Here is a 12,641-nt window from a genome sequence, read left to right as displayed (position 1 = left end):
ATAAGTGGTAATGTAGTAAGTGTAAGTCAGTATGTGCTTGTTTTTATCAATTTAAAAGAGACAATTACATAATGCAATATCTGGATATTTGATTCCACTGAAAGGAATTTCATTATCATTTTAATTATTGCCTATCGGTAGTCGATAGAGCGGAAAGTAAACCTGGAACCACATGTGAAAGGATCTCTCTCTTCAAACCCCTTCCTCCCTCTATAGCGAGATACTTTATTATTCATAAATTCTCTGCGTGCCCCCGACCTGCGGGGTCTCTCTCTGCAGTGTGTTTTAACTCAGAAGGCGTTAACACATTTTCATTCTAACGGCGTTTCATCTCTGCAGAGGAAACGCAAATGGTCGGTCTGAGTTACAGCCCGAGGATGCTCACAGTTTCTAGACATTAGTGTGTGTGTGTGTGTGTGTGTGTGTGTGTGTGTGTGTGTGTGTGTGTGTGTGTGTGTGTGTGTGTGTGTGTGTGTGTGTGTGTGTGTGTGTGTGTGTGTGTGTGTGTGTGTGTGTGTGTGTGTGTGTGTGTGTGTGTGTGTGTGTGTGTGTGTGTGTGTGTGTGTGTGTGTGTGTGTGTGTGTGTGTGTGTGTGTGTGTGTGTGTGTGTGTGTGTGTGTGTTTCTCCTCTCCAAAGTGAAATATTTCACACTGAGCACTTGTGACCTGCAGGCAGTGAAGAAGGTCAGCCTTGTTGCAAAATGTGTTGGAATATAAAGGAAGTTCACTGTAGATAACCTCAACGCCTGGTCTGACAGGTCTCCATTGAGGTGGTTAGTGGGGTTTACAAGCAGAGTAACATCAGATGTGTTTGATGGCATAAATTCAACAGCTATAGTTCAGAGGTAGACTTTTTAGTCAAGAATGAAACCCAAAATAAAAGTGAAATCCAAGTTTGGTTGATTTTACTTTTCAACATGCTAACGGCAATGCTCTAAGGTTCATTACTTTAGTCCCGACTGAAATACAGTATATTGTTTACAGAACCAGCAGCAACCTCTGGGTTTGAAAAGTATGCCTTAAACGTGCCTTCTTTCTAACGGCCAGCAGAGCGTGACTCCAAAGTAATCCAGTTGTATAGAAGTCTATAAGAAACAAACCCTACTTGTCACTTCGTTTTTTTTGTCTCAGTACAAATGTTGCTAATGAGTTGAAGCTCATCGTCACATTTAGTTAAGAACCATCAGCAGCTCAGGGTCTGAAAAGTAAGGCTAACGCAAAACTGCCTTAAACTCGCATTCCTTCTATTGGCCAGCAGGGGGTGACTTGTAAAAGTTAGATCGTATAGAAGTCTATGAGAAAATGATATGACATCTCGTTGGATTTTTTTACCTGTTAACACTTTGCTAACTGGTTTATGGTCTCACTCGCTAGTTGAAGGTATTCTTCACTACAGCATGATGCTTATATAATGTCTTGTTCAGCATCAACACTGTAGTCCACAGACTAATGTGTTTACATCACAATGACTTTGTCCTTTTCTTAAATAAAGTATACGGTTCAAGGTCCAAGTGAAATGTCTCAAAACCGATTTCATGTAGTTGATTGTCCAATACTTTGGTTGCAAAACTTTTATATATTTGAAAGAGGTCATTCTAAAGTCTAGCCTATTATGCTAAGGATCAACCTTTCAGTTAATTAATCTCAGAGTTGTGCTGGTAATTTACGAGGGATTACAGTATTTTTAGGATTAGTGATTCAAGCTGTCTGCCTTATTTTAATTTTCTGTTGGTCCCAAGCTCTGGCATCCACCGCTCTAATTCACCCTCTGTTATCATGTTCATAAAATCTGGGGTTTTGGTTAAAGAGTGCATTTGAATATGTTACGGTCTGGGAATCGTCTTAACTACTAAGCCTAGAACTGAATTTAAGAGTTCAAATGTATGTGACGTGCAGCATCCTGACCTCTGTCTCTTTGTTGCCTCTCCAGGTGCCCCTGGTTGACGAAGGTAATCTCTCCCGCTGTGCCGCTCTACAATGGCCTCGTCTTCCTCTTCGTGTTGGCCAACTTCAGCATGGCAACCTTCATGGACCCTGGCGTCTACCCCCGAGGTTAGTATGCATGAGTGTTGGGAAAACACTGAATGTACTCTTCCAATATGAGAGTCCACATGATAACAAAGGTATCCCAACTGTAGCTGTGAACATGACAGGATGTGTGATTACCTAGAAGGGCATCAGGACTGTTTGAGGCATATGATAGCTATGTGATTAACATGATGATTCAGCCTCTATGGAGAGAGACATATGACAAGCATGATCATTTCTGACGTGGAGCTAATCTGAAGTAAACATTGAATACTGCTTTCTATTCCTCCATCTTGTGACTGTGTAACTCCCTCTCTTGGATATCAGCATGTGAAGGACACTGTTCAGGAACTAGTTGATGCTCTGTATGTGATGACTACTTCCATTCTTCCAATAATAATAATACATTTTATTTATAAAGGGCTTTTCATGCTACTCAAAGACACTGTTCATAAAAAAAAATCCTAAAAACAACATTAAAACAAAACCCTTAAAATATATAAAATACAACGATAATTACAGATTAAAAACAAGCACGTTTGTTAATGTACAAATGAGTTCCTGCATCTGGTGAAAAATGCTTTATCCAACTTTATTCTAGGAAAAACAACAGAAAAATCTGCAATATTTCCGACAAATCTTAAAGGTCCCATGTAATGGCCATTCCCACTGATCATAATTCCATTGTTGAGGTCTACTAGAATAGATTTATATTTTGCAATTTTCCAAACTCACATTGGTTTCTCAAACAGCATCTCTGTAAACTAAGTGTATTCAATGAATTTCACTCTCTGCCTTTAACGGCTCGTTGTAGCTCCAGAAGCTCCAGCCCCCACCCTCCCTGTGAGCACAGTGTGCTCTGATTGGTCGGGACGTTGTGAATCGCGCTGAGCTCCGTGGAGGTGTTGTTTCCTTGTTTAGCGATACACAGCGAAACACAGCCAAACTCACCCTGAGCACACACAAAGTCACAGACGAAGTAAAAACAATAAGTGTGGCTTGATATTGAGTCAGAAAAAGGTTGATAAACGCTGTGAGAATGGGTCTGCAGAGAGAATTTAGCCACGATCCCAACTGTCTGTTATCAGCCTGCAGCCAGGGAGGAGAGATCAGCAGAGCTGCATGCACTGAGTGTGTGTGTGAGGAAGTCCGTGGATTGGTCAATTTGGACCAATCAGCGGGGGCTTAACGTAACGGCTCCGCGGACGTAACGTAACGGCTCCACGGATTGGTCCATTTCGTTCCGGGTACGGTTGACATCATGCGTACCCGGAAGAATCAATGGACAGTGACGTATCTCCAACGAGGCGTTTTGGGGAGGTATTTTCTGTGTTAGAGTTTTACTCACTACAGGGTGTACTTTGAGGGTTTTGACTCTGCAGACCGTTTACATGCAGAAAAACCTTCATAACACACAAGGGGACGGGTGATAACCAGAAAAGCATGACATGGGACCTTTGAGATAATGGCGTTATAATGTTCATGCACAACACCATGAGTATTCTCCTTCCTTCTGAGCGTCACATCAAAGACCCTCCTTAGGACTTACTCTATTATCCACATAAAGCCTTTTCCAGTCCTCAGGCCGCAGTGAAGGGATGATGATTGAACTCTTCCCCGGGGAGGTTTGTAATGCCCTTGTAAATGATAAGCACCTGTCTTCAGGAAGAGCTTCCTCTGCTCATAAAGGGGTAATAACCATTAGGTTGTGTAAAGCGCAGGTTATCTACCTCCACTGAGGTGACACACACACACACACACACACACACACACACACACACACACACACACACACACACACACACACCCACTGTGTTTTATAGACTACCGAGGGGTGAAGAGCCCTCTGAGCGGTGGGTGTCGTATCTCACCGGCAGCAGACCCTGCATTAAAGTTTTAATGGGAAAAAAATGAAGAAACGACATGGCCATTATGTGACATCTGCTGAGTGAACCCCTCCATCATCCAGACTGTAACACTGAGGGCGAAAGGCACTTTTCCATTCAGGTCATTGACGTACGGCACGGAGGTTTCTTTGTCATTGTCTTACTTGGAGAAACTGCAAAATGAGGACGAGACAGAGAGATGAATGTGGCGTGTAAAAGTTTGATAATCAGCATCCCCATAATGCTTCTGTGTCGCTCAGTATTCATGACGCATTACAGCCCATAATGTTAATGATATTCCTCCTGACCTTTATGCAAGCAATTATCTTATCGGGGCGAGTGCCACTGATTTAAATGGTGTGTGTGTGTGTGTGTGTGTGTGTGTGTGTGTGTGTGTGTGTGTGTGTGTGTGTGTGTGTGTGTGTGTGTGTGTGTGTGTGTGTGTGTGTGTGTGTGTGTGTGTGTGTGTGTGTGTGTGTGTGTGTGTGTGTGTGTGTGTGTGTGTGTGTGTGTGTGTGTGTGTGTGTGTGTGTGTGTGTGTGTGATGGTTCTAGTCAACAACATATCCTTATCAACCTGAACTGAGTGTTATTTCTGCAGTGTAGATATACATTGTGTAGATAACCCAATTTGTGTTATTTGAGACTGACGGGGATGTTGCATTGTTTTTGTTGCTTTCGTTGCAGTTTTATATATATCTTATAATGTCATTTAGGTGAACTTCCTGTTTCATTTGTATGCTTTTATTTTGAAGGCGAGTTAACAACGCTGACAGGAAGTGGTTGTAGCTTTGGAAAACAACGTGACGGAGAAAGTAATATCTTCTATGTAACGGCGGAGAAAGAGAAGAACGGAATTGTATGACATGGCCAATGCTTTGTAGCGTGATATGTATTGCATCAAGCATTTGTAGAAAGAAAACCTGTCAGATCTGATGTTTGTCTGTTGGATTGGTCGATGGTTTACCTTTTTAAATCCGTTTGAAGAGACTTGAAACAAGTTGAAAGCCATACTAACAATCTGTGCTGATAAAACAGTTTTATTTCTGAGCTCTACCTGTTTCTCTCTCTCCTTCTTTCTCTGCGTGTGTGTGTGTGTTCGGCTTACCTGGATCTCCCGGCAGTTATTATGGCGCTGTGAAATGATTTGTCTCTGCTTGCAGCTATGTGTTCCTTGTCTGAAAGAGCATTTTGATCAGCTGAAAGACTTGTTATTTCCCACCGCAGCTCCTAAGAAAAAAGCTCTCAGTAGCAGGAAGGTGGCCCCGAGTACAAAGCCTCTCAGAAACAGCTTGATTTACTGCAGAGTCGCACAAAGGGTGCTTGGAAAAACATTTGCACCATACTGTATTTTACCTGTGATGGAATAAATACAATATGTTACGATTCAGTATGATACGACACAATGTGATACGATGCAGTGGTTCAGTCTGTAGGGGATTGGACTTAAGACCAGGTTCGCAGGTTCACGTCCCGATTGGACCAAAAAATACGGAGTGTTGGTACGGGAGAGGAGCCAGTTCACCTCCTTGAGCAAGGCACCTAACCCCCAACTGCTCACTGGCGCCGGCTAGACTGGCTGCCTCCGCTCTGACCTCTCAACTGCATGTACATGTGTGCATATAACTGTGTGTGTATTTGTATATATATGTGTGCATGTTGTAAAAAGTGTGTACTGTATTACCTGTATAAAAACGCGTGTGTGTACGACAGAGTGGAAACTGAATTTCCCCCTCCATCTTCTTCTTCTTCTTCTTCTTCTTCTTCTTCTTCTTCATACAAATAGGAAACAATACGATATGATATGATACGATACAACACGGCACAATACGGTACGATACGATATGATGTGATACGATACGATACAATATAATAGGATATGATACAATAAGGTACGATACTATTGGATATAATATGGTACGTTGCGATCTGATACGATATGATACTATCGGGCTATATAAATAAACATTGATTGGTCGTATCGTATCAATCAATCAGTCAATCTGCAGCTCCATTTGCAAACATCAACAAGATCAAATATTAAGACAAGACACAGAATCACTGAGGACAGTATGTTTAAGGCTCTTTAACATACATTTCAACCAGGATTATACTCCGTATTTAATTTTGAATTGACTTCAAAGGAAGCTGTATCTTCAATTTGGTGATAGTGAAATGATATTCGCTGCTCAGGAGGACATGTTTGCTGTCAGACACAATGTTGATAAAGAGTCAAAGTAGTATTGTAGAGCACTCAAAATCCCATGAAAAACGAGGAGAATTGATCTACTCCCCAAATGGTCTAAGAAAGAAAGGCAACAGCTCCGTTAGGGTTACAGATTGAATTCCTATAAAGTAATCTTCCATTCTGATCATGTCTGTGGGAATTTAAACCAATCAGTTTCCAGTGTGCTTTTTAATCAATCTTTATATTAAAGGCATGAAAAAGTCACATCTATAAAGATTTCTCTCACAGATCACAGCGGGGGACCATTTTTATTTAACGTGCTCCCCTGTAGTCTCTGTCAAATGGATTCATAAATCATAACCATACTTTTCTCTGTGTTTGTCAGAGGTGGGAAGTATTGGAGTACAAATACTTTGTTACTGTACTTAAGTACATTGTTCTGGTATCAGTACTTTACTCCACTACTTATTTTTCTGACGACTTTTTACTTTCTACTTCTTACATGTTGAACCCAAATACCTGTACTTTCTACTTCTTACATGTTGAACACAAATACCTGTACTTTCTACTTCTTACATGTTGAACCCAAATACCTGAACTTTCTACTTCTTACATGTTGAACCCAAATACCTGTACTTTCTACTTCTTACATTTTCCAAACAGGCTGGTTCCTTTAGTTTGAATGTGTGTTTGGTGGCGTGATCATTATTATTTAGAGTCATTGCGTGCCTATTGATTTGAACACGATCCGTGTATCCATCATTTCCTGGTCTTCTCTAAAGAAGAGGGACCAATGAAAACGTTGTCATGTTGCCGTTGTTCAGCATGGAAACATTCATTAGCTAACAATGACATTATTGTTCTATTAATATAAAGGGAGGTCAGGTACTCTTTAAAACAGATGCTAGTTATGGGTACTTTTTACTGAAGTACATTTCAAAGCTCTCTTTACTTTCACTTGAGGAAAGAAGTTTAGTCAGTACTTCTACTTTCACCAGAGTATTTTTAAACACAAGTATCTGGACTTCTACTTGAGTAAATGATGTGTGTACTTTTGCCATCTCTGGTGTTTGTGACTGTTTGATTCACACTTCACAATATGCATGTGTTAATTTGTCTTTGTTTCCCCACAGCGGACGAGGACGAGGACAAGGACGATGATTTCCGAGCGCCGCTCTACAAAAACGTGGAGATCAAGGGCATCCAGGTCCGCATGAAGTGGTGCGCCACCTGTCACTTCTACAGGCCGCCGCGCTGCTCTCACTGCAGCGTCTGTGACAACTGCGTGGAGGTGTGTGTGTGTGTGTGTGTGTGTGTGTGTGTGTGTGTGTGTGTGTGTGTGTGTGTGTGTGTGTGTGTGTGTGTGTGTGTGTGTGTGTGTGTGTGTGTGTGTGTGTGTGTGTGTGTGTGTGTGTGTGTGTGTGTGTGTGTGTGTGTGTGTGTGTGTGTGTGTGTGTGTGTGTGTGTGTGTGTGTGTGTGTGTGTGTGTGTGTGTGTGTGTGTGTGTGTGTGTGCATGTTTCTCTTTTTGAAATTAATATATCTGTATGCATGGTCCTTGCTTCACTAAAAACCATAACGAGCATTGAAAGCAAACAGTTGAATTTAATGAATGTGTAATATGTGATCCCAAACTACTTCATATTTTCATTCGTCTGAATTCAACAGTATGTTTCCTTTTGTTAGTTTTTGAAACAGAAAAAGCAAAACAAGCTCTCGATGTCTGTCTAATAATACAGTTATTTCCAAAGTGACTTGTAAATAAGAATTGATGATACAGGACATTTGGGATTATAGAAAACAAAATAATTACAAGAAACAGAACTGAGAAAAAAGCATTATTGATTGAATACTTGATTGGAACATTTCCTCACCCCTAACTATAAGAGAGGGTGTGTAGGTCGTAAGGATAATTGAATACCGTTTGGACAACTTACATACATGTTCAAAGTGTACCTCTCTCTCTCTCTCTCTCCTCAGGACTTCGACCACCACTGCCCCTGGGTGAATAACTGCATCGGGCGGAGGAACTACCGTTACTTCTTCCTCTTCCTGCTGTCGCTGAGCGTCCACATGCTGGGCGTCTTCTCCTCCGGCCTCATCTTCGTCCTCCACCACCGAGAGTCTCTGGCAGCGCTGCACACCACCGTCACGTATCCTTCCAACACTGTGGGAAAATACTTTCAAAAACTCTGCAAGCTATTATTACACTGGAAGGAACTGAGCTGTACAGCAAATGTACTCTATGTAGAAATCCAGAATACACCTACAACTAGAAGGTTGTTAAAAGTACGTTGTAAAAGAATGAGGGAATTCAAAATGCACTTGAAATTATAAAATAAATGAATATTCAAAACTTTTAAGTGCAAAAAAAAGGTGTGTCTATCTTTAAAATCTACCCAAGTACCCTACTAAAAAATATTTGATTTATATTTGAAAGAAATTAAATAATAATAATAAATATATGGCATTCATATAGTGCTCTTTCACAATGCTAAAAAAAGGAGCATGACTAATCAATTATTATACAATAAAATGAAAGAAAAACACTTTTAGTTTTCGTAAGTGTATTTGGATGCTAATTTTTTTGTATTTTTACTTAAGTACAATTTTTTGTAAGCAGAATTTTCCCTTCTGAGTATTTCTAACTTATTTTTACTTAACTAAAGGATCTGAGGACTTTTTGTATCCTCTGCATGTCGTTCACTAAGGCCCAACAATGGCTTCGACCACTTGAAATCCAACTACAAACCCTGCTTCTTTTTATTATTGACTTGGTTGTTTCTTATATTTTCAGAAAGATATTCTACTGTCTATAGTAGTGGCAAGTTATAGTTATAGAACTTGTGGTGGTTTTTTCTTGTCACTGTGTTGTTGTTGATCTTGACCTTGGGGTGCAGACTGGTGGTGATGTGCATCGCGGGGCTCTTCTTTATTCCAGTCCTGGGGCTCACTGGCTTCCACATGGTGCTCGTAGCCCGAGGGCGAACCACCAACGAGCAGGTGAGAGGAGACACACACACACACATACACACACACACACACACACACACACACACACACACACACATACATACATACATACATACACACACACACACACACACACACACACACACACACACACACACACACACACACACACATACACACACACACACACACACACACACACACACACACACACACACACACACACACACACACACACACACACACACACACATACACATACACATACACACACACACACACACACATACACATACACACACACACACATACACATACACACATACACATACACACACACACATACATACATACATACATACATACATACACACACACACACACAAACACACACACACACACAATTCACTGGCTGTTTATCCAGCATAAATCAACAGTTCACATTCACACACACCATACACATACACACACACACACACACACACACACACACACACACACACACACACACACACACACACACACACACACATATACATACACGTGTACACACACACACACACACACACACACACACACACACACACACACACACATTCACTGGCTGTTTAACCAGCGTAAATCAACAGTTCACACACATATACACACACACATAAACACATACACACACACATACACACACACATACACACATACACACACATACACACACACATACACACACACACATACTCACACACACATACTCACACACACACACACACACACACACACACACACACACACACACACATACATACACACACACACACACACACACACACACACACACACACACACAATTCTCCGGCTGTTTATCCAGCGTAAATCGACACACTCACACACTGCTTGCTTTAGGGAAATATCCGGAGAATCTTCACAAAGCAAACCTCTGCTTTCCACAGATCTGACACATACAGGAGAATAATGCAATTATAATACGGACAGCAATGATTCCCATGCACACTTATTATCTGATGCTCTAACAGAATGAGTCATCCTGTTTGTATGCAAGCCTGTTTTATATATATATATATATATATATATATATATATATATATATATATATATATATATATGTATGTGTGTGTGTGTGCACCGTGGCCTTCCTCTGCTCATAACGAGGCGTTGTGATCCGCAGGTGACGGGGAAGTTTCGTGGAGGAGTAAATCCCTTCACCAGAGGTTGCTGTGGCAACGTGGATTATGTCTTATGCAGTCCCCTGGCACCGAGGTAAGATACTTCTCCCTCTCTCTGTCTGTGTGTGTGTGTGTGTGTGTGTGTGTGTGTGTGTGTGTGTGTGTGTGTGTGTGTGTGTGTGTGTGTGTGTGTGTGTGTGTGTGTGTGTGTGTGTGTGTGTGTGTGTGTGTGTGTGTGTGTGTGTGTGTGTGTGTGTGTGTGTGTGTGTGTGTGTGTGTGTGTGTGTGTGTGTGTGTGTGTGTGTGTGTGTGTGTGTGTGTGTGTGTGCAAATTTCATATTCAAATGATGGCATGAAAGCAGACTAAATTTAGGATAGACTTTCAAACAGGTTTACCAACAGATTTCCACTTTGTTCTTAAAAGTATTTTGTATTTCGGATTTCTCATGAAGCATTGACTTGAAAAATAAAGATGTCAAGTTCTACAAAAAATAAAAATGATGCCTGTTAAAAAAAATGTTTTACAAAAATAACATGAACAAACTGGGGGTTCTGGGTGATTTTTCAACTAAATAATGCCTGACACAACTCAAAGGTGTGCAGGATTACTGTCCATCAGTAGCAATGAAGGTTCTTTAAAAATAAATAATCTAAAATGAAGTTTGGGAAGTGTTGAATGAGTTAAAAATCGAAGAATATTAAAGTATCATATCTTACATGATTACCTCTCATATTGTATGCCTATGCATTGGCAGCAGGGTTACAGCCAATCAAATCCTGTCACATCCGTGCAAATCCAACAGTGTAGAACTGTGTGTGTGTGTGTGTGTGTGTGTGTGTGTGTGTGTGTGTGTGTGTGTGTGTGTGTGTGTGTGTGTGTGTGTGTGTGTGTGTGTGTGTGTGTGTGTGTGTGTGTGTGTGTGTGTGTGTGTGTGTGTGTGTGTGTGTGTGTGTGTGTGTGTGTTCTGCCAGCTACCCTGGGGGGCGGCAGATGGCAGAGAGAATTGAATCAGTCTGAAGAACACCAGTAAAAGAGAAACAGAGCGCAGAGCGGGCTTTTTACACACACAAAGCATCGCTAAAAGCCCAAACACAAGTTTTACAACCCATGGGGACGATGCCTGTTCCATAAAAATCAACAGTGTGACTGCGGAGAGATAACAGCAGGTGTGTGTGACATGCGGTGCTACAAGCATCTGGTGTTAAGTTGTTGCACCGTCCCTGAGGAAGGTTTCTGATTCAATGAACTGTCGAGTTAAAAATCTGCTTTAATTATTGAGTAACATGGCGTTTTGTGTTGGTTCATTACTGAATGTGTTGGATGATATAACACATCCCATGTTTCACTCCCCAAGCTTCACCGCCATTAAATATTAAAGCAATTACTGTACACTGACAGCCATTTCATTATGAACGTTCCCGGACGACTCACTTAATGCTGTTTTTCTGCCAGGATATTGTGTTTGAAATGTGTTTTTTATAACGACAAATGGGACCACACTTATTCCACCATAGAGACTGTGTGTCTCTGGAAGGCACACATGAGTTCATAGTGAAGTATATATTGCAGCATATCAATAACTAGTAATGTTTATGGTACATTTCCATATGTTGTATTCATGTGTTCATACATGCAGGGCTGGGAAACATATTCAGAGTTTTTACTTGAGTAAAAGTACCAATACAACACTGTAAAGTACTCCATTTCAAGTACAAGTACTGCATTGAGAATGGTACTTAAGTAAATGTATTTCAATACAAGTACTAAAATGTACTTTAAAAGTATTAGGAGTTAAAGTATTTAAAGATATTTTTAAGCAAACACAGCAAATTTTCCCATTTAGGAAACTGGAACTGCCAATGAAGTTTTCTGTTAACCCACTCGTGGTTTTACAGTAGTTACCTAAATACAATATAATACATCATACATGTGATGTCATATGTCCGTATATACTACAATATCCTCATGTAATCCTATGTGACAAAAACTGGCAATGAACATGTACTCAAGAGCTGTAATTAAGTGCAATTTGAGGTACTTTACTTCAGTCATTTTATACTACTTGACTATAATTTTAAAGCTGCTGTTGAAGTCTTTACTCTACTATTTTTATTTTAACGCATTAATCAGCTGTTTATTCAGATTAACTTCTTAATTATATTGTATCTTTATAGATTAAGCAACCTGGCAGTATATATAATAGTTGAAGTTATCACATTTCTTTCACCCTTAGGTACATTACATTACATGTTAGACGCTTGTATCCAAAGCGACTTACATACTCAATACTGTGGACAATCCCCACAGGAGCAATTTGGGGTGAAGTTTCTCACGGACACAACGACATGCTGGTTGCAGTGGGGTTTGAACCTGTGCTCCCCTGATCCGA

The 12,641-nt window shown here is 40.6% G+C and overlaps 1 protein-coding gene across 2 annotated transcripts in view; it reads left to right on the top strand.

Annotated features, from left to right (window-relative positions):
- zdhhc8b (zDHHC palmitoyltransferase 8b) overlaps window positions 1-12,641 on the top strand; it is a 92,182-nt gene that overhangs the window by 63,943 nt on the left and 15,598 nt on the right. Inside the window, exons 2-6 of one of the 2 annotated variants that reach the window (XM_079690046.1) lie at window positions 1,931-2,052; window positions 7,235-7,392; window positions 8,081-8,253; window positions 9,001-9,103; window positions 10,254-10,345. In XM_079690046.1, the coding sequence (XP_079546172.1) occupies window positions 1,931-2,052; window positions 7,235-7,392; window positions 8,081-8,253; window positions 9,001-9,103; window positions 10,254-10,345 (648 nt within the window). Of the gene's footprint in view, window positions 1-1,930; window positions 2,053-4,462; window positions 5,522-7,234; window positions 7,393-8,080; window positions 8,254-9,000; window positions 9,104-10,253; window positions 10,346-12,641 lie in introns of those variants that run through there. The other variant, XM_079690047.1, reaches the window with a different exon arrangement.

The sequence above is a fragment of the Notothenia rossii genome (assembly GCF_949606895.1).
Source record: "Notothenia rossii genome assembly, chromosome: 6".
In the NCBI taxonomy this organism is placed as follows: Eukaryota; Metazoa; Chordata; class Actinopteri; order Perciformes; family Nototheniidae; genus Notothenia; species Notothenia rossii.
This window is presented reverse-complemented; position numbering and strand designations above follow the sequence as displayed.